This window comes from Perca fluviatilis, chromosome 8 (genome assembly GCF_010015445.1).
Source record: "Perca fluviatilis chromosome 8, GENO_Pfluv_1.0, whole genome shotgun sequence".
Lineage (NCBI taxonomy): Eukaryota > Metazoa > Chordata > Actinopteri > Perciformes > Percidae > Perca > Perca fluviatilis.
Window position 1 is genome coordinate 2,598,650 of NC_053119.1, and position 26,121 is coordinate 2,624,770.

A 26,121-nucleotide genomic window follows, 5' to 3' on the forward strand; every position below is an offset into this window, starting at 1 on the left:
GAAACTTGTCTTCTGATTCTGTTGTGGCTTTGGGTCTGCCAGACCTCTTCCTGTCAGAAACTTGTCTTCTGATTCTGTTGTGGCTTTGGGTCTGCCAGACCTCTTCCTGTCAGAGTTTCCCCCAGTTTCTAAGTGCCTTTTGATGGTGAAGAAGACTGTACTCACTGACACCTTGACTTTCTTCGCAATTTCTCTGTAGGAAAGACCAACATTCTTAAGTGTTATGATGGTCTGTCTCTCTTCCATTGTTAATTGCCTTTTTCCCGCCATTTTTATAGCAACACACTACTTTCTGCAGTACAATATTGTTCAAATAATGCTCACGAGGGTACGGTACCACAGTGTGTTCCAACAATCCTTTTATACAAACAGAGGGGGTTGTAAGTAATCCAGACCAGTGTGAACACCTGGGGGAATTAGTAGCACCAACTTTCAAAGCTTGATCAACCTCCATTGCTGCAGAACAGCTTTACATTGTCAACCCATTTCTTGTTCCCCAAAAAAGGCCTTTTTGTAAAATACTGAAATGTACATTATTTTCATTTTAACCTCAGGCAGTTCACCACTTACCTTTGTACCATTTCAAGCTATTCATTGGACTTCAACTGCTAAAATTTCAATAAAAAACTTTAAAAAATTGGGGTGTTCTAAAACTTTTGACCAGTAGTATATATATAGGTAAACAAAGCACACAATGGCTTTTGCTGCTGTAGCCGCTGGCCACTCCCCCTCTCACACTGCATGCAAACACTGACTGAGCACCTGTTTGTGTCGTGACTCACTCTCTCTGTCTCTCTCTCTCTCTCTCTCTCTCTCTCTCTCTCTGTGCGCGCACACACACACAGGTTCTAGTGGTTGATGAACCCAGATATGTGCTGTTTAGCGAAGGACCGGTGGGTAGCGCGCTGCCATGAGTCCATGATGCTAATGTCTGATTACTCCACATTTTCATTGTGTAATTTCTGATTGCACACCATTGACCATCTGATTCTGCAATGTTCTCTGTCAGGTAAATCTGTAAGTTAGTAGTAGGCCTACCACCTCGGGCTTGGACCCCTCACACGAGACAACACCATCTCTCTCTCTCTCTCTCTCTCTCTCTCTCTTTCTGCACACACACACACACAAACGGTCCAGTTCTGGTGGTTGATGAACGCAGATATGTGCTGTTTAGCTCTCATAACGGGCAAGCGGGTAGCGCACTGCCATGAGTCTGATTACTCCACATTATCCTTGTGATATTTGGTGATTACATTCTGAATCTGCAGCCTTCTGTGTCAGGTAAATCAGTAAGTCAGTAGTAGGGTATACAGGGGAGGTGCATATGAAGTGGTTTGGGGTCCTTCTGTAAGTAATTTTAGGGTAGGCTACAATTTGGTTTTGATGAATTCTACAAGCAGCAATACCACAGGCCAAGTAATCGCCCATTCCAAACAGGCACATTTTCAACAGGCACTGCACTAGTACTGTTTAATTGAATACTGGAGCAATTTCAGAGATAGTTGTTCCCATCAGTCATAGAAACTAACCTTTAACTCCACTTATAGAGACCTGGAACATAACAACTGGGTTGGAATGCACTGTTTAATATTTTAACTAGGGCCGGGACTCGATTAAAAAAATGTATCTAATTAATTACAGGCTTTGTAATTAATTAATCGAAATTAATCGCATTTTAATTGCATAAATATTTGACCTGAGAACAGTGAGAAGTATTTTTTTTCACATGGATTTTTAGTATACCATTGAATGACTGAATACATAAGCTTAAGCAACAAAATATTGTTTACTTTTGTTCAACCAAGTCCAGCAGACCAGTGAAATTTTTGCCATTAAGTGTAGCAATAGCATATTTAGAAATATAGTACATTTCAAAAATTCAGGTAGCCTATAGGTAGGTAGACCTTCTTTAGTAAAACACAATACTTTCAAGTCCATTCAGACTTAGTTCCCCTGGTCCTTAAACCAGTCATCTGGTGGAGTGTAGGTTGGGTGTGGGTCCTTGTACTCGGAGTCGGGCTAACGTCCACGCTAGCTGCTAAATGGCTCGATGTGCTGCGGTGATGTGTGAATTCCTTGTTGCATAGCTCGCACACAACCATGCTCTCTTATCGACGCTTCCATCCGTTGGTTTTTTATAACAACATGTCCCATCCGCGGGGCCAACCAAAGCGGTCTCGTCAGCTCCTTCTTTCATGTTCACTGTGGTTTGTTGTTGTCTGAAGTCATGAAAGCTAGTTGGTGCTCCAGTAGAATCGGTCCGCTGAAACTCATCCAGTGAGAAATGTCCCGCGGTGCAAAAATAAGTGTGATTAAAATGTGTAAAAAATAAATTTTTGTGTGTAATTAATTAACGCATTAGAGTCTGTAATTAATTAATCTTAATTAACGCGTTAAAGTCCCGTTCCTAATTTTAACATCAAGAAAAGTAAAGCTGGGAGACTGGTTTGATAAGTTCCCGTCAAATATTGTGTTAGATCACGTTATGACCGCAGTCCTCACTTCCCTAATTATATGCAGATTTTTGCAACCCGTTCGTAATTAAATTATTATTATAATTATTATAAATTATGAGTATTATGAGTCTTGTTGCCCAGGGCACAGGAAATTGTTAATCCGGCCCTGCACACACACACACACACACACACACACACACACACACACACACACACACACACACACACACACACACACACACACACACACACACACAGACACATAAATAGAATACTCCCCCTAACAACAAGAACCAAGAGGGTTTATAAATGAAGACATTTTCACGATAAATTGGTGAAAAAAGCCTCAAAACTGGGTGAAATAATTACAAAATGCCAAAACAACACCCCAAACCATTTGAAGAGGTAATTTCAACAAAGAAAAGACAGAAAGAGGAGGAAGGGGCAATCATGTTGGCTCAGAGGAGATAACATCTACAGCAGAATACATATTTAAACTGGATTATATATATATATATATATATATATATATATATATATATATATATATGTTTTTGTATTTATAACTGTCACTTGGGTTTAGCTTTACATAAATTAAGAAATGTCTACCATAAATTCACCAGAATGCAGAAAGTCAAGTGTTTTAAGTTATTTTTCCTGCCAAGAACACTGTTGATCTTTGATGGGTTTTACTTCCTCAGAACTGATCAAAACCTTCAACTCCACTTATAAAGACCTGAAACATAACAACCGTGTTGTAAGGTTTCATATTTTAACATCAAGAAATACAGCAAGTAAAGACGGGATACTAGTTTGATAAAAAACAGTTGTTGTGCAAAGAGAATTAGAGTTTTTTAGAGAATTATAAGACTGTTCTTGGCAGGAGTTTAAGGAAGAAGACACACACACACACACACACACCGACCCTCCCATTCTCTTAATTAGACAGACACACCCACCAACCCCCCAGTATAAAGTTCAGGTCCCTTACGTAGCTCCAAAGAAACTCAGCGTGGAGTCTCCACACAACCAGAACTCAAGATTTAAGGCGCGGCCATTTGAAATATCAGAGAGGACAGCTTCAGTTCTTTCATTTCATTCATAACTAACAATGGTGAGTAGCTGCTTTGACATGAATGTTTGAATATTTTACAGCATTATGATTCAATTCTACATGACTAAATTCATTTATGTTGTCGTGTTGTAATGTACCTTTTATTTCTGATGCATCAGGCTGATCCTGAACTGCAGAGGTGAGTGAAAAACATAGAAACATGTTATTGTAATTATTGACAAAATGTATATAAATCAACAAACAAATTATTATGGAGGATTCTCTTCAAGAGAAACTTATGAAAGGTAAAGACACAATGTAGAGAAAATGAAATGGGAGAGACTGATATAATCTAAAACTTAAAGTAGTGTTTGAATGTAGTAATTAACATGTATGTATGTAGATATATGGATCTATTGTATGTTTGATTTACTGAACCATGTTATCGCTGCATTCTGCTTTTAATTCTCCATTTTATATGTTTATTATTTTAGACAAGAAGAATTGCTGCAACAGGCAGAGTCTTTCAGATATAATGCTCACACGATGATCAATGACATGGAGTTGATGAGTACAAGAAATACTAGCTGGTTAGTGGATGAGGTATGTCTGATGGAGACTTTTTATAAACTATTGAAATGTGTTTGTGAACATAATGCATGACCCTGTCAGTGTATTTAGGATCCATAAAGCTTCTCAGTTCAGCCTGTTCTCATGATGTCTGCTTCCTTGTCAACTAAACTTTAGCTGGCGTCACGTGACCCTCCTAATTTCGTAGGATATCGTAGGAATTGGTGTGCATAACTTTTCATCGTAGGAACCAGTTCATGAGAATGTGTTGCTCGGTTACACACACAATGATATATCTCTCTGAATGTGTTTTGACTTCACAGGTTCTTCACAGCATCTTCTTTTTGGGAAAGATCAACAAGCCGCCATTTACCCCAAAACAGATTCTGAGTGATGATGTTGAAGTGATAAGTCACTTTAAGAACAAATACCCTCGGCCTTTTGACCTCTATTCCTCTAAGGAACCCAGGAGCATTCCAGTACCCAGGCGGGGTCCATTTTCATGTTTCCTCGACATGGTAAGAGGATAGTTTCTCAAAGATAAGACAATTCTTCTTTGTAAAGTTGTAAAGCGTTGCTGCTTCACCTAAACATCTCCAAATATAACTGATTGTTATTTATCTCTCAGTAGAGCTCTGCTAGTAATAAAACTTTAATCGTGATTTTAAATCCATCTCCTAACGATCACAAAAAAAGATTATTCAAGGAAAAAGATTATTTTAAACATTACGTTCAAACAGTAAAAGTATGAAGGAAAATGTCTCATATGTAGGTGTTTTCACTGTTGATTTATTTAACAGCTTTCACTGTTTATTATCTTCAATAAATGCAACATTTGCTAAGGAATCCTGTTAGATAATCCTGATTTTTATAGTGACTAAAATAACCGTGATTATGATTGTTTCTCTGATCGAGCAGCCCGACTGTACATTAACAGACACAAAGCATGACTCGGTGAACGATTGGATGTATCAGCAGATTAATCATATTTGGGATTTCTTGCAGGTGGTCCACCTGACTGGACAAGACAACAAAGAAGAAATCATACAGGAGCTGCAACAGTTCATCGGTACACTGAAGGGGAGTGTTAATGAAAAGCCTCTGGTCTCCAGAACCATCTGTGTCTCTCAGAGTAGAAGCCCAGGTTCAGTCAGGTACTACGGAGTCTCCATGTCCGCTAATGCTGCTAGACGCAAGAAAGTCCTGATTGGTGCTTCCTGTCTCAGGAAGTGGGATAGTTATGTAGCTGACGCAGTGATGACCTTCTATCCAGAGAGAGGTACTGAGGGATTTGCCAGAAAGACATATTTCGATGGAACCATCCAAGTTCCAGAGCAGCATGTCCGGTGCGAAACGTTTGATCTTTATAACGGAGAAGTTAAGCCTCCTTGTAAATCATGTCATGAGTTGTTTGGTTTGACAGGACATACAGGAAGGGTAAACCCCTATGGCAACTGTGCCGAAGCTGAAAGTCTGAGCAACTTGTTTCAAGGTGATAAAGCAGTTAGAAGAAAAGTACTACCACCACCTGGTGGTGACAGAGCGAGGGCTGAAAGAACCGTCAATGATACGGTTAGATCTTTGGTGCGCTCCTTTAAGGCATTTAATAAATGGACAGGTGGAGAAGGTGGTTTCTACACCCCACAGTAAGCCAGATCTTAAAAATAGAAAGACTGAATCAGGGCAGGGATGATGTTCTTTAGTCCTGATTTCATTCTTTCCCGATACAGGAGTGTGATTTTCATTTATTGTGATTCGATAGGAGTATTGGGATTTTCTTTTCCTTCTTTAACAAAAACTAGAATTTAATAAAATGCTTGTAGAGACAATATATCATCTGATGTTGATTTGCTTTGTAGAGAAGAACATGACATGGATCTTCTGCTTTTCGCTTATGTTTTTGTCACCCGTAGATTGAATATGAAATATTGATGAGTAAACTTCATACGGTCCTTTATTACACAGTGAAGATGATTCTTGATCATAAAGCAGAGCTCAGTGTAGAACTGGTTACTGAATGTGGAGGTCATGTGATCCCAGCTGTTAATATATCCTGCTAATGCTCCAGCTACTTACTACCATAACAATAAAGATATGAATGCATTCATGGAAAACATAGTAAACCAAATGTGTCACCAACACATCACTTCCTACTGAACTCTGACTAACAAGATGATGATATTAATAATAATCCTTTCATGTGTCTCTGTGTGTGTCCTATCTGAAGCTGATGTTCTTCTCTCTGATTCTGGCTGTTCTCAGTTTTATCTTCATGGTTCAAGTCTTATTAGAGTCCCTTCACATCAAATCAAATGTGTCAACTGTTTGAGTAAAGCATGCAGAATATATAAACCATAAATATATCATGTTGTTTACAATAAAATGATGGTGATGAAAACTCTGGTTCATAATTAGTTTTGATTTGATCTCCTGACCTCCTCTTAAGAACTGATTCTTTGCCTCTGTGTACAAACCTATTTATTTCTTACAAAATAATTCCTGTTGGGATTTGACATTATAAATAAAGTTGAATTGAACACTGGAGCAATTTCAGAGATAGTTGTTCCCATCAGTCATAGAAACTAACCTTTAACTCCACTTATAGAGACCTGGAACATAACAACTGGGTTGTAATGCACTGTTTAATATCTTAACATCAAGAAACACAGAGACACAGACAGACATACACACACACACACACATACACAGATATACAGACACAGAAACACACACACATACATTTTCTAATGAAGTGTTTTACAGCAATCAGTTGTGTAGAAACCTGCAAAAGAATGCCAGTGTTGCTGAGAGGAGTTTAATGTCATCGCTGCTGACTCAACACACATTTATTCTTCAAACTGCATTCATTAAAGGGGTGATAGAATGCAAAACCGATTTTACCCTGTCATAGTTGAATAACGACAGTTCGGTGGGTAAATAGGACATACATAGAAGCTCAAAGTCCCACTGACACCCCTTTACTATGAAAATCTCATATTTTGAAATTGCCGCTGAAAACGGGCAAATCCCAACAAAGCTGGAAGTTGACTTCAACCTACCAAAATCCAGAACCTTAAGAGAACGGTTACGCCCCAACATTTACATAGGCTACACAACTGACCTGAGATCAGGTAGTCTTCTGAATCTAGCTAGGTCACGGAGATCTCTGCTATTCCATTACAAAATTCACTTCTGAAACTTTTTTATGTGACAAATCAACTATGTAAAGCTCAAATATGGGCCGCTTTACAAAACTTGATGGCTAATTGCAAATTTTGTCCGACTGTCGGTCGGAAATAAGCCCCCCCCCCCCCGCCGCCCTGCTGTGAGCTCGGTCCGACGCTGGCAGCCATACCCGCACCGAGAGTCACCGGTAACACCGCTAATGGACCACTAAACGGCAGCTCTGACGCGCGCTCCCCCTCTTCCTGCTAGCTAAATGCCGGTATGTGTGAGTGAGGGCGCGGTCAGCGAGCTTGTTACACCAGCAATCTGTTACCACAGGTTCCAGTTACTCTTTTAATGTGTGTAATTATAATGTGTTGAGTTATTTAAACAAACGTTTGGGGAAATAAACGCGCTTGTCCCGCGAAGTCTCATTGCATAGCGCCTGCGGCTGGATGTAGCTCTATCAATGGAGCTACGCTAGCCTCCTCTTAGAATTCCTCTGGAATTCACAAATATTCATTAACTTGAAATCGGACACCGTTGTTAGCTTTATAAGACATTTAGTTAGATGTTGTGTAAGTGGCGTGACGAAATTCAAACTATAAATGTACTCGAATTACGACCAAAAATGAAGCTAACTATCCGTGATTTGTAGCTAGGATTGAAGGGACAGCCGCAGCTAACGAAACGCCTAGTTAGTCTTCACAAATATTAACTTGAAATCGGACACCGTTATTAGGTTTATAAGACATATAGTTAGATGTTGTGTAAGTGGCATGACGAAATTCAAACTGTAAATATACTTGAATTAAGGCGAAAAGGAAACTAACTATCCGTGGCTTGCAGCTACACATAGCTAGGATTGAAGGGACAGTCACAGCTAACGAAACACTTGTCTTCACAAATATTCATTAACTTGAAATCGGACACTGTTGTTAGCTTTATAAGATCTTTAGTTAGATTTTGTATAAGTGGCGTGACGTGTGTAACATGAGGTAACAGATTGCTGGTGTAACAAGCTCGTTGACCGCTCTCACTCTCACACAACGGGCCATTTAGCTAGCAGGAAGAGGGGAGTTGAAGGCCCTGGAGCTCTGTCAGGGCAGCGGTGTTTGTAGTCCCTGCTGTGGGCTGCCGTGACGGAGCTCTAAGCACTCATAGCACGCCGGGGTCTGTGAAGGAAGGCAGGCTGGGCGGGGAGGCAGCACCGGCCGCTGAACTCCGACACACAGTCTTACCAAATTTGCAATTAGCCATCAATTTTTGTAAAATAGCCCATATTTGAGCTTTATATAGTTTATTTCTTGTTTAAAAAAGTATCAGAAGTGAATTTAATAACGAAATAGCCCGATAAACAATGTATAACTTTGCAGTGTCTGAAATATGAGAGTCTCCCATGTGTTTCTATGTAGTTTGCTCAAACCAATCAGCGCGTAGCTCATTTTGAATATTCACGAGCATACCATATTTGGAAGAAAAGCTCTTGTTCCAAACAGAGCCATATTCACAGGGTAGTTAAGGGCCTAATAAAATAGCATTCAGGCAATTTTACATACCCCATTAGGGGACCTTAAGGAACAGTGTAAAATACCCTATATAATCATTCTATCACCCCTTTAATTACATGTAGTACTTTCAGGAATGTACAACAATTACTGTAATAGTATCTCATGCATGAGAACAATATGTTAATGAATGCAACTGGTATCTCAATCATCATGATGACATGATTTACAAATATTGGAGCGTTATATACGGCAGCGTTTAACAGAGCATTAGTAAAATGCTCCTAGGCATACTTCCTGCTTCTTACAGTGCAGACGCTCTATTGCTCGCTCCTGCTTCTGCTTGCATATTTCTGCTGATAATCTTGCTTTTCCTCTGAGAGAAACTATGAGCAGCGGCTCTTAGATACTTATAAATCACTGGACTATAAATTTTTTGTAGACATAGTAGGCTATTGTCATATTTGAAAATTCTTCTGCGTGAGCGTGGCCTACCAATAGCTCAAGCCTGTCCTAAAATGACTGTAGCTAAAGCTAATTAGCAGCAAGATGCCACCCTTCTCCATAGAGGACTACTACAAACTCCTTCAGAAGATTGCAGTTCTGGAAACCAAAATTTACCGGTTAGAAGTAAATATGGAAGTGAACGGATCATGTGGAAATGACACCACTTTACCAGTAACCCAAAACAATGGACAAAAGCATGCTAACACACGGCTAACTAGCACCAGCAAGACCACAAAGAAACAGGAGGGCTGTGGAACGGATAATAAAATTCAGCAGGCGAAATCACTTCACAGGCCCTTTGGTGCAGGCACCAGAAATCGGGCACCACCGGGAGACCGGAACAGCAGGGCAAAAGAACTTTCGAGGTTTGCTGCATGGTCGGCAGAGCTGGCTTGCATTATCCGGGCACGGCACCTCTTCGGCTTCACGCTGCTGGGACTTTGGCGTGAACGGCTACAAGAAAATCAACGGCAAAATACCTCCGGTGAAGAGTTCAAGGAGTTGCTCCTGCTGCGGGACTTACCGGTGCGGGCACCTGGACCCATTCTGCTCAAATCTTTGGCCGAAGATAAGGGACTTTGAGGACATTCAAAAACCAAAAGGATTGCAGGGGAGAAAGCTTAACGGGACTGAAGCTTCGGACAGCCGGGCCGTACTGCTGCTAAAGGATAAGCAAAAACACCAAAAATACTACCTGTTTTCCCAGTACGCCGAACATGCGACCTGGCTTCAAAAGAATCCCGATATCCATGGCAGCTTTCCGACATGAAAGGCATTGCTGCATAGGAACCAAAAGCTCGAACATTTTAAGCTGGAAGTCAGAACCGCTGATGGCGGAAAAACTTTACCGGTCTGCTGGCTTTTGCGATAAAGCTAATGCAAAGGTGTCGACTTTGCCCTCGGTGAAACTGCTCGCCGATCAGGAGAACTGCAGGGAACTTGACGGGCTGAACGGTGACTTCGATGGCAACGGCCAGCCATGGGTTAGGCGGAGCAGGCTGCGCTGCGTTTCCGCTGCGGCTTTGAACGTATCTTTTCGGAACGGATCGCTACTTCGCTACGAAACCGGACAAAGCGTTGCCTCTACTTTCGATTTACAAAACCCGCTGGCCGGAGCGCGGTCAGGACTCGGGCACCGAGAGCCAGGAACTGGCTAAGGAACAGAGCAGGCCGAGGCACCGACAGCGGAACCGAAGGGAACTCTAACGCTATCCGGCAAACTCTCGATTTTGGAACAGCGCCGACTGGCTTTTTGGTTTATCGCAGGGTCATTAAAGCCTCACCTCTAGCACCACATACATGTTGATTCCCGCGTACCGGTGAAACGAACGAAGATGCTGGAACCGAGCAAACCTTTACGCCCCATAAAACCGGCATGGGAGCACTTTCAGCGGCGGCTAACTTCGCTACTACCCAAGCCCCGACAAAAGGTTCGCTTCGTAAATGCAAAAACAAACGGCAAACTTGTCTGAGGGCGGTTCCGGAAGCTGCGCCGCCACGCAGCACTTCAGCGACTGCCGGGAGGGCAAACTTTGGAGCACAAAACGACCCAGACCCTTCGAACACCGCTGACGCGTTAAGAACAGCACCGAATGGCGGGAGATAAACTGCGGCTTTTCGAGCTTTGTTAGCATCTGACTACCGATCAAACGCAATGGGTCAAAAAACCAGCTTTCCAGCAAAACACCGCAAAGCGTTCAGGATTCTTTGGCGGAAATCAAGCGCATTCAACCGGTTTAACCACTTCAGCTTTATTCTTGGGGCACTGCGCGCTGTTTTAGCGAAGCCTGAGTTGGCGCTGGCGATGCGGGAATTAAACTTCACCGCTTTGGTTTTACCGGTAGGGCTTTAAAGAAGGGAGATTTGGAGCAGCGGCTGTTCGAAGACGCGACTAATTTCCGGCTCTGCGCGGAAGCGCTTCGCTTTGGTCGCTAACCGGCCGGACTCCTTCCGAAGCTTACCGCCCACAAAGCTATCACGAATTTTTCAGGCACGTAAAATCGCGCGGCTGGGGACTTTTTAAACCGAACTTCCGCGCTCCACTGTTCGCGTATTGACTTTGACCGTGTAATTATTGCTGGTGATTTTAACATTCATGTTGACAACCCCCAGGACCGAGGGACCAAAGAACTGTGTTGTGTTTTTGAGAGCTATGGACTGACTCAGCATGTGACACAGCCCACGCACAATAAGGGACACACTCTGGACTTGATTATCTCCAAGGGTCTGAACATTCCCAAGGTTGTGGTGAATGATGGGTCTCTCTGATCATTCCTGTGTTTTTCTTTACGGCACTATCTCGGTGCCCAAAAGTGTTCAAACAAAGTTAATCGAGAAAACGGTATATCACTGAAAACACCAGTGAATCATTCATTCAGCTTTTCTCCTCTATACACGCCCTCACTGGGGCCTCAGTCACTGAGCTGGTAGATAATTTCAACTGTAAAATTACAACTGTTATTGATGCTATTGCTCCCACTAATGTCAAAGCTGTCTCTGGTAAGAAAAGATCTCCATGGAGAAATTTTATAGGTGTGAGAACAGAAAAAAGAGTGTCGAAAAGCTGAACGCACTTGGCGAAAATCTAATCTCCAGGTCCACTATAACACTTATAAAGAGAGACTTCGCATTTATAATCTGGAACTAAGAAATGCAAGGCGGTCCTTTTTCTCTGACATTATCTCCGGAAACAATAATAATTCACGTGCTTTGTTTGCTACTGTCGATAGATTAACCAACCCTCCAGTACCAATAGCATCTGAACTGTTGTCTACCAAGGCTTGCAATGACTTTGCCTCTTTTTTCACAGACAAAATTCAGAAAATTAGACAAACAGTCAGTGCCTCCATATCAAGTACAGGATATGTGTTGTTACAGTGTGCACGCAAAACAAATTCCAACATGACACAATTTCATACGATCAACCTTAAAAACCTGGAGGACATTATACAACATCTGAAAACCTCCTCCTGTTGCCTTGATATTCTACCAACGGGTGTTTTCAAAAATGTTTCCATTGTTTGGCTTCAGATCTTCTACAGATTGTAAACACATCTCTGCTCTCAGGTATCTTTCCACAGGCCCAGAAAACTGCAGTCATCAAGCCACTCCTAAAAAGAACAATCTAGACAGCGACACTATTGAGCACCTATAGGCCAATATCAAACCTTCCATTTTTAAGTAAAATCATAGAAAAAGTGTTTTGTCAACAACTCAACCTTTTCTTATTGCTAAACAACAGTTTTGATGCCTTCCAGTCAGGTTTTCAACCACACCACAGCACTGAGACGGCTCTTGTTAAAGTCTTTAATGACATCCACTTAAACACAGATAGTGGCAAAATTTCAGTCTTGGTATTACTTGATCTCAGTGCTGCATTTGATACAGTAGACCATGACATATTGCTTGACCGATTGGAAAACTGGGTTGGTCTTTCTGGCTCAGTACTAAAGTGGTTTGAATCCTATTTAAAGAATAGGGACTACTTTGTGTCTATAGGTAATTATGCATCTGACCATACAAATATGGCGTGCGGAGTTCCCCAAGGCTCAGTTCTGGGGCCTCTTCTGTTCAACATCTACATGCTTCCACTGGCTCAGATTATGGAAAACAACAAAATAAGTTACCATAGCTATGCAGATGACACACAAATTGATATAACCTTATCGCCAGGGAACTATAGCCCAATACAACAATTAAATAAGTGCATTGAACAAATTAATGATTGGATGTGCCAGAACTTTCTTAAATTAAATGAAGAAAAAACGGAGGTGGTCGTTTTTGGAGCAAAAGAGGAACAATTGAAAGTCAGCGCTCAGCTTCAAACGACAATGTTAAAAACAACAGACAAAGCCAGAAATCTTGGTGTAGTCATGGACTCAGACCTGAATTTTAAAAGCCACATTAACATAATTAAAAAATCAGCCTATTATCACCTTAAAAATATATCAAGGGTTAAAGGACTTATGTCTCAGCAGGATCTGGAAAAACTTGTCCATGCTTTTATCTTCAGTAGACTTGACTACTGTAACGGAGTCTTTACAGGTCTCCCTAAAAAATCAATCAGACAGCTGCAGCTGATTCAGAACGCTGCTGCTCGAGTCCTCACTAAAACCAGGAAAGTGGATCACATCACTCCAGTTCTGAAGTCTTTACACTGGCTTCCAGTGCCTCAAAGAATTGATTTCAAAATACTTTTACTTGTTTATAAATCACTAAACGGTTTAGGGCCAAAATACATTTCTGATCTGCTGCTACATTATTTTATACTTTCAGGTGGTCTGGGACAGGTCTACTACATTATGACCTACCCAGAAATCTCAGGTGGTCTGGGACAGGTCTACTACACTATGACCCACCCAGAAATCTCAGGTGGTCTGGGACAGGTCTACTACACTAAGACCCACCCAGACCTCTCAGGTGGTCTGGGACAGGTCTACTTGTTGTCCCCAGAGTCAGAACTAAACAGGGGGAAGCAGCGTTCAGTTTTATTGCTCCACATATTTGGAACAAACTCCCAGAAAACTGTAGGTCCGCTGCAACTCTCAGTTCTTTTAAATCTAAGCTAAAGACCTATCTTTTTGATGTTGCTTTTCTTTAAATAATCAATTTTATTAACTTTAATTTCTTATACAGCACTTTGAATTGCCCTGTTGCTGAAATGTGCTATACAAATAAAGCTGCCTTGCCTTGCCTTGCCTTTCTACCAGCAGATAGACTTTATTCTCCATGTAGGAGATGCTTTCTACCAGCAGATAGACTTTATTCTCCCTGTAGGAGATACTTTCTACCAGCAGATAGACTTTATTCTCCCTGTAGGAGATGCTTTCTACCAGCAGATAGACTTTATTCTCCCTGTAGGAGATGTTTTCTACCAGCAGATAGACTTTATTCTCCCTGTAGGAGATGTTTTCTACCAGCAGATAGACTTTATTCTCCCTGTAGGAGATGCTTTCTACCAGCAGATAGACTTTATTCCCCTGTAGGGAGTTACTTTCTACCAACAGATACTTTTATTCTCCTGTAGGAGATGCTTTCTACCAGCAGATAGACTTTTTTTTCCCTGTAGGAGATGCTTTCTACCAGCAGATAGACTTTATTCCTCTCCTGTAGGAGATGCTTTCTACCAGCAGATAGACTTTATTCTCCCTGTAGGAGATGCTTTCTACCAGCAGATAGACTTTATTCTCCCTGTAGGAGATGTTTTCTACCAGCAGATAGACTTTATTCTCCCTGTAGGAGATACTTTCTACCAGCAGATAGACTTTATTCTCCCTGTAGGAGATACTTTCTACCAGCAGATAGACTTTATTCTCCCTGTAGGAGATGCTTTCTACCAGCAGATGGGAATATTTCCACAGTTTTCCCCTGAACTGATGGCTGATGGGAAATGCTGCAACATCTGAAGAGCACTTAAAGGCAGCACAGAGAGGGAGCGTTGTCATATCTCTGTGAGGACGGTGAAGCCTTCAGTCTACTCTTCAGCTCAGGTAACACATCTTATTCCAGCTGGTCTGATGAGGAGTTCTCTCACCCTTTCAATGGATTAGTTTCAGTCTTAACTATCGCTGTTAAAACAATGTAGGAACATTATTGAAAAGAACTGCTGTTCTGTTTTTGTGCCTTTTACATAACTTACTGAACATTGTTTAGAATTTAACTTTCTTAAACATTTGATTTGAAATGAAAAGAACAAAGATGTTTCTGCTGATTCTTTGTTGTGAAGCCACATTTATTAGTGTTGCAGCTGTAAGCAATCCAACAAAGAGCTGCCGCGAGGGACTAAATTCTGATATATATAGTATAGACCTACTTACCTTTTATTATAGTTGTGAAAACAAAAAATCTGAATTTAAGGCGATCATTTAACAAATCTTCTGTTAACCCTTGTGTTGCCTGTCCCCCGACCAACAAGCAACTTTTTGTTTTTCTAGGTCAAAATTTAAAATTAAAACTTTTTAGTCATATTTTTCGACACTTTTGTCGTATTTTCAGACATTGTTATAATTTTTTTCCACGTTTTTGTCACTTTTTTCAACATTCCTTTAGCAATTCTTTTTTTTCAAATGCATCAAATTGAATAAAACACCCAGAATTAATGCAAGTAGTGAACTGATCATGTTTTTTACTTGTGAAGAGCATTGTATGGAATCATCCACGTTATTTTTTTTTTTTGACAATTTGGTTGAAAGAAACCCAAATTTCTTATCTAGAAACCTTTTGAAAACGGGTCAAATTTGACCAGAGGACAACAGGAGGGTTAAAAAGATGTCTGTGAGTTCTGATCCTAGTAGCAGACACACACACACACATATATATATATATATATATATACATATATATATATATATATATATATATATATATATATATATACATACACACACACACACACACAGATAACAAATGTAATCCTAGTAGAATAGAAACCAGAATTTCCTTTTCAGTTTGTGATTAACTGGTGAATACTAACAAGTCTCTGTGTCAACTGATTATTTTATTGAGTATTTGTTAAATCTCTTAAACAACTGCGTAAGGGAAATATAATAATTGGTAAGGTAGTCAGAGTTGTGTTAATACATTTAATATTTTGTTTAAATTTCAAAATAAATCATTATTCATTAACTATTAGGCTTTTTTTTCTTTGAGCCCCTGCCGCCCAAAATCTCTGTGCACGTCCCTGTGTGTGTGTCTGTGTGTGTGTGTGTGTGTGTGTGTGTGTGTGTGTGTGTCTGTATCTGTGTGTGTCTTTGCCTGTGTGTCTGTGTGTGCGCCTGTGTGTGTCCCTAATTCTCTTCCATAATATATGGACTAATTATTTATTTGTGCAAATATTTTGTGTGCAGGATATATAAAAATATATTTATTTAGTTTTATTTCTATGTAATTGCATCTGTCAGATTTAAATGGGTCGCTTTCTTTTGGTACTATATACAGTATATACAGTATAGGCCAAAAGTTTAGACACACCTTCTCATTCAATGTGTTTCTTTATTTTCATGACTATTTACATTGTAGATTCTCACTGAAGGCATCACAACTATGAATGAACACATATGGAATTATGTACTTAACAAAAAAGTGTGAAATAACTGAAAACGTGCTTTGTCAGAGTTAATTAGTGGAATTTGTTCCCTTATTAATAAAAAGCAAAGGGTGGCTACTTTGAAGAATCTAAAATATAAGACATGTTTTCAGTTATTTCACACTTTTTTGTTAAGTACATAATTCCATATGTGTTCATTCATAGTTTTGATGCCTTCAGTGAGAATCTACAATGTAAATAGTCATGAAAATAAATTAAAAAAAACGCATTGAATGAGAAGGTGTGTCCAAACTTTTGGCATATGTGTGTGTATGTATATATGTATGTATATATGTATGTGTGTGTGTATATGTGTATATGTATATATATGTGTATATATATATATATATATGTGTGTGTGTGTGTGTGTGTGTGTGTGTGTGTGTGTGTGTGTGTGTATATATATATATATACATGTATATATATGTATATATATATGTATTTATTTATTTTTTCATATATCAGTACTGGAGTAAATGTTTGAAGTATTTTTCCACCACTACTTTTAACGATGAACACATTTTGTTTTCTACAGAGACCCAGAATGGCGACAAGTCGAGTGGCCATCCAGTAAGAACCAGTTTTCTGTTCTGTTCAGGGAAGTTAAAATGATTAATGAATGACTGACAGGTGTATGAAGTTATACTTAATTATTATAAAGTGTTACATGCTGGGACTCATTGACTTTATTTAAACATCTTCTTTATCCATTTATTTATGTGTAGTCTGTTTTTAGCTAGTTTTCTAATTGATTTTATTAGTTCAGTTTGACATAACATCCCCGAAAAATGCTCTCTGTTTTTGTAAACTCACTTTTGTTTTTATATCACTTTTCTACCTTTCAGGTCAGCTGGTCAGCTGTTGGATCTGCTTAAGGAAAGCACCAAAGTAAAAGGTAGACTACACATGTTATAAAACTATCTATGGTTAGTGTTTTACATGTTCCATCATAATTCCTCTTGTCCGCCATGGGTTGCAGATCCAGATTACCTGAAATGGGTTTCAGACTTTGTGTCCAAGAATAAGAAGACTTTCACCTTAAAGAATCCAGCTGGAGCCAGGTTGAAGATCGGAGGCCTGGAAGACACCATGTACAAAGGGAATGATGGCAAGTTGAATGGGTGGGGGAAATTCTACCTTCCTGAGATAGTAACCATGAAGGTTGTAGGAGTAGTGGAGGGGACGTCGTGCCCATGTGATCAGCTGGTCCTGATGACCTGTGAGGACAGAAAGGTGTATGCCTTCGATGGAGAGGAAGAGGAGCTGCACATGGTGGCTGAGAACCTGAAGGAGCTCGGTGAGAAGGGACTGATGTATCCTTCATCACAGAGCTACTACAAAGGAGAGCCCTTCAAACATATGGTGAGAAGTTGAGGCAATTCAATTTCAATTTTATTAACAGTATCAAATCATAACAAGAGTTCTCTCAAGACACTTTACAGATAGAGTAGGTCTAGACCACACTCTATAATTCACAAAGACCCAACAATTCCAGTAATTCCCCCAAGAGCATTTAGTGCAACAGTGGCGAGGAAAAACTCTCTTTTAGGGAGAAACCTGGGCCAGACCCAGGCTCTTGGTAGGCGGTGTCTGATGGGGGTGTGATGAGCAGTGGCAATAATAGTCACAAAGATAATGGATCTATGACTAGAAATAAAAGTTGTAGTAGTTCAGGGCGTTATAGGATGTAGCAGAGCATCGAGCAGGACCAAGGTGCCACCCTAATCCAAGGAAAACTAAGGACTCTGGACTCCAAGGACTCCAAGAAAAGATAAGGACTCTGGGGAATAAGCTCCCCAGAGCTAGGTTAGTAACAAGCATTTCTGGGACATGGATGTACAAAGATGGAATAGAAAGGAGATCAGTGTGTCAAAGGAAGTCCCTGGCAGTCTAAAACAGCATAACTAAGAGCTGGTGCAAGGCAAATCTGAGCCAGCTCTATAAGGGTTGATAGTTGAATCTGTCGACTATGAAGAGAAGCAGAGGAGAGAATGGGTTGCCATATCTGTAGCTATACACCCTCCCCCGCTGGTCTAGGTGGACGCTGCAACTCCTCACTCCGTAACTATAAGCTTTATCAAAGAGGAGAGTCTTAAGTTTATTCTTAAATGTTGTGATGGTGTCTGCCTCCCGAACCCAGACTGGGAGTTGGTTCCACAGGAGAGGAGCCTGATAACTAAATACTCTGGCTCGCATCCTACTTTGAGAGACTCTAGGAACCAGGTGAAAAAAGGCTGTTCTTGAGTATTGTTTTAGATGGGCGTTAAAGGATATATCCTGATCAAAAATAACTCCTAAATTTCTGACAGTAGTGCTGGAGGCCAGGGCAATACCATCCAGAGTAGCTATATCTTTAGATAATGAAGTTCTGAGGTGTTTACGGGCCCAGCACGATAACCTCAGTTTTGTCTGAGTTTAGCATCAGAAAATTATAGGTCATCCAGGATTTTATATCTTTGATGCGTGCTTAAAGTTTAGCTAACTGACTGGTTTTGTCTGGCTTGATTGCTAGGTATAATTGGGTGTCATCTGACATCTCAAAGTTAAATGAGTGTTTCCTAACAATATTGCCTGGAGGAAGCATATGTATTGAATTAAATGCTGTTGGAATAACTTCCTTAAATTGAGCTATAACACTGTCAGATAGGCATCTAGTGTAGAAGCTTTTATCTAAGTTTGTGTAGTCGGGTAGTAAGAATTCAAAAGTGATTAAAGAATGGTCTGTTAAGCTGCTGGAAACAAGCAGAGCTTTGTACTTGTTGACTCTGATGATTCATCACCTGATTTTCTGATATTTTCTTTGGTGTGTAGACGAAGGAGGACTGGGACAAAGTGAGGAACAGTGAAGTGGGGAAGAAGCTGGACAAAGAGCATCGTAAACTGGTGGATTCAAAAAAGTTCAAACTTCTGGAGAAACTCAAATCAACCAAAGGTGCTGCCCCAGGTGCAGTCTGAGCTGTTGTTTCACTATGTGTTAGGAGGAGAATAAAAAGGTGTGAGGTTCAGGTACCCTGTACATTTAATCTTTGGTCTGTATCTTAACTATCCACACAGCCACTTCTGGCCCAAAACAATTTAAAAGAAATGTGGCTGGTTAGTGAGCGCTCCATGTTTAAAAGGCTCAGTCCGTCCTGTCTTTACTGCATGTCATCCCCCCCTCTCTCGCTGATCTTTATTGTCTTCAGCTTTCCTGTCAAATAAAGGCCCAATATGCCCCAAAAACTAAAAGAAATCAGTCTGGAGCCGCAAAACATGAAGGTAGATTCTCTCTGCAGATCAATCAGCAACAACCCTAGCCCAGCAGCGTTGGCGGTGAAAGCAAATTCATCTGTCCTGTAAAGAGACTTCTTTATTTGGATTTGGAAGCTATAGCTAGTCTAAGGACACTCAAGACAGCCAACTTTAAGCCTTAAACAACAATTAATGTTAAAGGTGACTCCTCCCATCCTCAGTCCATGAACCCAGTAAACACATGAATGAAGTAAACAGGGACTGTCCTTCCTTTGCTCTACCTGAAGTTGCTGCATTCTGGCTGCTGTCTGGAGATTCCTTCATGTACAACTCGTATTCTTTCAGATGTTTCAGACCAGATGTTGTAACAGCGGCCATGTTGTGTATAGTTTAGGGTCCTCGCCACCACCAGACCAATCAGCATTGAACAGATTGAACATGTAGCTGGACTTGAATGGCCTTCTTTTCACTGAAAGTACTGCCAAACAACTTTTTCTGCTCACCAGTTCCATGTCCACTTTCTCACAGCCTGCTGCATTGAACGCTCCACCTACGTAAACACCTTCCCGTGATCAACGGCGCCGTCACTACGGTGACCAGCGTAGCGCACCTAGTGGAAGCGTAGAGTTCAGTTCACTGGGAAAAAATTCTAAGGTTCGGCAGAAACCCAACCCCGTCAAAAAGTCCAATATTCGGCTGAATCAGAAGCCAAATCCTGGATTCGGTGCATCCCTGATAAATGACATAAGTCTTTGTGAAAGCTGCAGGGAGCCTGTGGAGAGGGCTGAAGGCTGCAGACTCCTGGGGCCTGTTTCACAAAAGCAGAATATATAATCTGCATATGCAATATGCATCCTGGCTTGGTGCGTTTCACGAAGGCCAAGCCAGGCTGAGGATGAGAGACTAGGTTGAGCCAGGTTGAACTAATTCAGATAGATGCGCGTCCACGGCTTTCCTCAAAAGACCGCGAGGTCGATCACAGATTTACTGATGCCAAAATGGAGAATACGCATTGTACATACTTTATACAGAGTGAGCAGCAGCTTCTTGTGGAAGTATGTTGACGTGAAACACATTATTTGAATAAAAAGAAAATAACACGGCTGCTGTAATGAAACAGCGAGAGAAAGCGTAGCAGACGATCACGGACCGACTGAATGCGTAAGCAGCCTAAATATATACATTAACTGACCTCTGCTCTGAATGGAAACCGTCATAATCATTCCATTCAAGGATTAGGCTACTAATCATTTGCACAAATTAACAATTGCACTCTTTGCCTTAAAAGTAAGCAGAAGATAATGTTACTCAGGAAATTTACCATGAAGATCCATAACGCTAGAATATGAAGCATAAATATCTCTTTCACTCTGTTCCTCCCTCTCTCTCATTGGCTAAAATATTAATTTCCTAAGTCATATTAACTTCCACTACTCGCTTTTATTGCAAAGTGTACAGGTGTTCGTTTTTGCAAATGACTGACACATTGAATGGTTTCATTTAAGAGCAGTAGTTCATAAATGTATATTTTTAGACTATCATTTAGTCTGTCCACTATTATCCGCGATTTTTAATAGAGGACGAGTTTCCTTCTCTACATATTATATGCCTTGCTCCCTGGTATATATGGACAGAAAATAAAGACACTGAAGAAATTGGACTCAAAAATCTAGAAACTATAAAGATAATAAAATGATAAATTCCATGCACACTGTAAACATGAATGGAACAGAGTATATTCATCAGTTATTTCCCCCCAGGCAAAATATAAGTTCAAAAACCATTAAGGTGTCCTCTCCCTGTTGTTACATGAATGTACAGTAGCCTACATCACTAGATAGTTACTGGTCCAGTGAACTAAGTCTATAATTTGGGAGGATTGTACAGTTAGGATATGTTCTTAAAATTGTACAATCCTCCCAAATTATAGTCCCAGTTTACTGGACAACACAAATTGTGTGCTAAGAATGCCAAATACAATGCACATGGAAGCAGAACAGACATGATCCTTATTGTTAAAGAATAAAAAAAGAAATTACCAGGCTAACAGCCAGTTAGCCTGGTAATAGTTAGCCAGTTAGCCTGGTCAGGACCAGGCTAACTGCACAGAATAAATCTCCATGGTGATTTATGTGCCTCTGCTTTCGTGAAACCGAGTCAAGGCTAAATTCATCCAGGATAACCAGGAAATCCCGGCTTAATGCCTTATCTTGGTTTTGTGAAACAGGCCCCAGGTCTACATTCACCAGGTTGTTTTAAGGTTCTTTTGTTCATTAAGTCAGTTAAAGCTTTTTGTTTCAGAGAGATTATTCAGGCCAGATTTATTATATTGTTTCCTCCTCCACATTATAAAAACCTTTCTGTTTGCAAGATGAACTATTAATAAAACATTTTATTCTCACTTCTACTCTGACTCATCAAATCATTGATTGGTACCAATCAACAGAACCTTAGCTCAGGTTAGTTCTCCACATAACCTGGAGCTGCATCAGCCACAGGTTATCTTCAGTGTTGGTGAATGCAGACCATGAAACACATTCTTTAATTGTTATAATGCTGATATATCACTAAATGCATGTGAGACACATATTTGTTAATTCTGGTATGTCACTCAACATCATGACTTCATGTAAACATACACACCACGTTCCTAAAGCCAAATGGCCAATCATACATGAGATCAGTCTGCTTATGTAAATATATATAAAATATAAAAATATTTGTTAATTCTGGTATGTAGTGCTTTTTAAAAACAAAGATATTATTCCTTTGTGGTTTTGATATGGTAAAAGTGTTTTTCTGTAAAAACAAAGTTGTGTTGTGTTAAGGGAGGCTGTAATAAACACTGACAGATCACAAGGTGGGAGGATGATGGTTGTAGACTCAATCTAACTTCAATGATTCATTCAGATTCATTCTCTCTGGCAGACTCATAAGAGGCTCTAGAGCAAACACAGGAGAAGACATTGAGGATCAAAACCTAATTCATCATTTATTAAAAAACATTCATGTAGCAGTCTCGCCAGTGTTTTCAACTGAATAAATAAAAAGAAACTAATCTCTTCAGATAAATAAACTAAGAATACATAGTGATGTCTGAAGTCAAACAAGGTCAATCTAAAGTAGATGTTACGAACGGCACTAGAGGTTGGACCCAAAAACAGACATGACACAGGGGGGCGGCTGTGGCTAAGTGGTGGAGAGGTCACCTGCCAATCGGAAGGTTGGTGGTTCGATCCCTGGCCCTGCAGTTCCATGCCAAAGTGTCCTTGGGCCAGACCCTGAAACCCGAGTTGCCCCCTTGATGCTGCTCCATCAGAGTGTAAGTGTGTGTGAGTGTTTATCTGATGAGCAGGTGGTACCTTGTACGACAGCCTCAGCCACAGTGTATGAATGTGTGTGAATGGTGAATGGTTCCTGTACTATGTTAAAGCTAGAAACTAGAAAAGCGCTATATAAAAACAGTCCATTTACAGGAAATACGTTTAAGTGATTTAATAAAGAAAAAAAAATATATATATACAGTGTTGTGTCCAGGGACAGGACGCGTAACAAGCAAACCAGACTGCAACAGAAGAAAAAACAGATCACATTAGCCACACAAGCTAGAACACCAGGAAACAGAATTACATAAGGAGGCAGGAGTTACATCTGTACCACACTAGTAGACTGAACGACCTGGCAACGTCGGCTGTGTGGCATGTTGAATATAAAAAAAGTTAAAACCATTGGTAATGTCTGGTAAAAAATATACTTTTAGTTAAATGAACACTGTAGCTAGAAAAAAATCACTGAATCAATATCACACCAAACTTAATTAGTATTTGTCTGACTCACACCTTCTCTAGCTTCTAAAGAATCATCAGGTCATATCTGTCACTTAGCATACTGGAGGAGACTCATTGTCCACCCAGGAAAGGTCTGCTTTTTGGGGAGCCACTCCCTGCTGGGCCAGACTGGATTAGAACAAAGGAAATGCATATCTCTGTAAACTTGAATAGAATCGCCACTACCATGATAAACGACCTTAGTCTATGACCTGGAGTAAACCTGAAATCAGGGGTCCTTAACTTGGGACAGTTTTCATTCAAGGAAACACCCACAATTACACAGGAATATAATGCAGAAACAGAGGTGAATTCAGGGCTGCAACTGTGGCCCCGCAAGGGAAAGCATGTTTGCAGTCCACTGCTGGCAGTGTTTCATGTTCTATATTTGATTGTTTTTGTCATGTCGTTTTCATCATGTTTATTAAACCTTTTGCCTATCTTTCAATTCGACCCAAGCTTCTCCTTCCTCCTCAGAAATCAAAAGAACACGTCCTTTAGATTTTCTTAACAGACGTGAGCGTGGCGGCTGCGGCAGCAGCACCACCGCGTCAGACCCCTTTCTGGTGTGTAAAGATATAGAAAACGCCATGCAGCCGCCACGCAACAGAAACACCACGCTCACGCCACGCAGCCTGTGTGTAGCCGGCCTAACCTGCTCAGGAACAGGTTATGTTAAAGATTAATGATCATCCGGTGTTAAAGCACCACCTACCGACCAATCAATACTCGATTGATAACAGCGTCACCGTTCTTAGAAGATCAGGCGGAGCCCGTTGCGCGGAGAGAGAGAGAGCGAGAGAGAGAGAGAAGGTGGGAGAGAGAGAAAGAGCGAGAGACAGAGAGAGAGAGCGAGAGACAGAGAGAGAGAGAAGGTGGGAGAGAGAGAAAGAGCGAGAGACAGAGAGAGAGAGCGAGAGAGAGAGAGAGAGAGAAGGTGAGAGAAGGAGAGAGAGAGAGAGAGAGAGAGACAGAGAGAGAGAAAGAGACAGAGAGAGAGAGAAAGAGAGCGAGAAGGTGGGAGAGAGAGAGAAAGAGAGAGAGAGAGAGACAGTATTAGATAGGATTTAGTATGTAGAATTGATTTAATTCACTAAATGTCGTTCTTTTTCTCTTACCGAGTGAATATTTTAATTTATTTATTTATTCGGGACAGTGCACATTAATGAACAATCTAACATTTCTGTACAGACTGTAAATGAGCCAGGTTATAGCATAAATGATAATTTTTACCTGTAAACAACAACATACAAGATAATGCAAAACAGAAAAATATTACAATATACAATATCAAACATTAGCACACATTCAGACAGATTACATTACATCAGTACAATTAGTCAAAATGATGACATAACTGGGAACTTTTAAGAAGTTGTTTAAAGTGCTTTTTAAATGTGCAGTAAGTTGGACATTGTCTAATGTTCGTTGGGATGCTGTTCCAGAAATGACCTCCTCTAATAGACTAGTTCTTCTATGGGGGATCTCCATGTCTCCTCTAATAGACTAGTTCTTCTATGGGGGATCTCCATGTCTCCTCTAATAGACTAGTTCTTCTATGGGGGATCTCCATGTCTCCTCTAATAGACTAGTTCTTCTATGGGGGATCTCCATGTCTCCTCTAATAGACTAGTTCTTCTATGGGGGATCTCTATGTCTCCTCTAAATGAGGCTCTGGTACAATTGGTTTAATGTATGTCGAAATTGAAGCTGGAGCAAGTCCATGAAAAACTTTATAAATTAAACAGCAATTTTTAAAATGAATACAATTTTCAAAATTAAGCATATTGTATTTTCCCAAAATATTACATTGATGGAATGACAGAGGTTTTTGATGAAGTATTTTTATAGATTTTTTGAGTAATATTTCTATGGGTTTTAAAATTGTATTTCCAGTAAGTGACCAGGGGTCTTATTTATAAATGTGGCGTACGCACAAAACGGGGCTGAAAAACGTGCGTACACCACTTCCAACGCAAAGGTTGTGATTTATAAAAAAAAAACTTGACGGGAGAATGTGCGGTCCTCCACGCAAATTCTGAACCATACTTACGCACATTTTGGAGACAAAATTGGAATTGGCGACGCAGATGGTGAGGTGGTGAACTGAAGTCAGACTGCAGAAAGTACATGTGGGAATAACGATTAGGCTACTCTTAATATGTTTAAGTATTAAAAAAGAATGCCTCACGCACATTTCTTCACACCATATGAAGATTAAATGTAAATGGACTGTTCTTATATAGCGCTTTTCCAGTCTCAACAACTACTCAAAGCGCTTTAACATAGTACAGGAACCATTCACCATTCACACACATTCATACACTGTGGCCAAGGCTGCCGTACAAGGTGCCACCTGCTCATCAGATATTCATTCACACACATTTACACTCCGATGCGCAGCATCGGGGGCAACTCGGGGTTCAGTGTCTTGCCCAAGGACACTTCGACATGGGACTGCAGGGCCAAGGATCAAACCACCAACCTTCCGATTGGCAGGCAACCGCTCTACCACTGAGCCTCAGCCGCCCCACAAATCATTAAATTAAAAAATTAAGTGTTATTTGCGCTTGTACTGAGTGATACAGTTGTGTTCAAAATGATTCAACCCCCACTGAAATTGATTGTTTTGGCCGGTTTGACATTGATTTTGATCATTCAGTCATCCTGCTTACAATTAAATCAAAGAGGCACGTGTAGGTCAGACAAATATAACATA

General features: G+C 40.4%; 2 protein-coding genes across 2 annotated transcripts; both read left to right on the top strand.

Moving 5' to 3' along the window:
• Nucleotides 1-3,440: 3,440 nt before the first annotated feature.
• On the top strand, nucleotides 3,441-6,481 carry LOC120563446. The gene is made up of 5 exons (XM_039807612.1): nucleotides 3,441-3,570; nucleotides 3,690-3,709; nucleotides 4,005-4,113; nucleotides 4,404-4,598; nucleotides 5,086-6,481. The coding sequence occupies exons 1-5, from the start codon at nucleotides 3,568-3,570 to the stop codon at nucleotides 5,728-5,730; spliced, it is 972 nt and encodes a 323-aa protein (XP_039663546.1). The 5' UTR covers nucleotides 3,441-3,567; the 3' UTR covers nucleotides 5,731-6,481.
• Nucleotides 6,482-14,685: 8,204 nt separating this feature from the next.
• Nucleotides 14,686-19,834, top strand: LOC120563463. Its single transcript, XM_039807627.1, has 5 exons — nucleotides 14,686-14,749; nucleotides 16,880-16,914; nucleotides 17,190-17,239; nucleotides 17,324-17,706; nucleotides 19,156-19,834. The coding sequence occupies exons 2-5, from the start codon at nucleotides 16,889-16,891 to the stop codon at nucleotides 19,297-19,299; spliced, it is 603 nt and encodes a 200-aa protein (XP_039663561.1). The 5' UTR covers nucleotides 14,686-14,749; nucleotides 16,880-16,888; the 3' UTR covers nucleotides 19,300-19,834.
• Nucleotides 19,835-26,121: the final 6,287 nt, after the last annotated feature.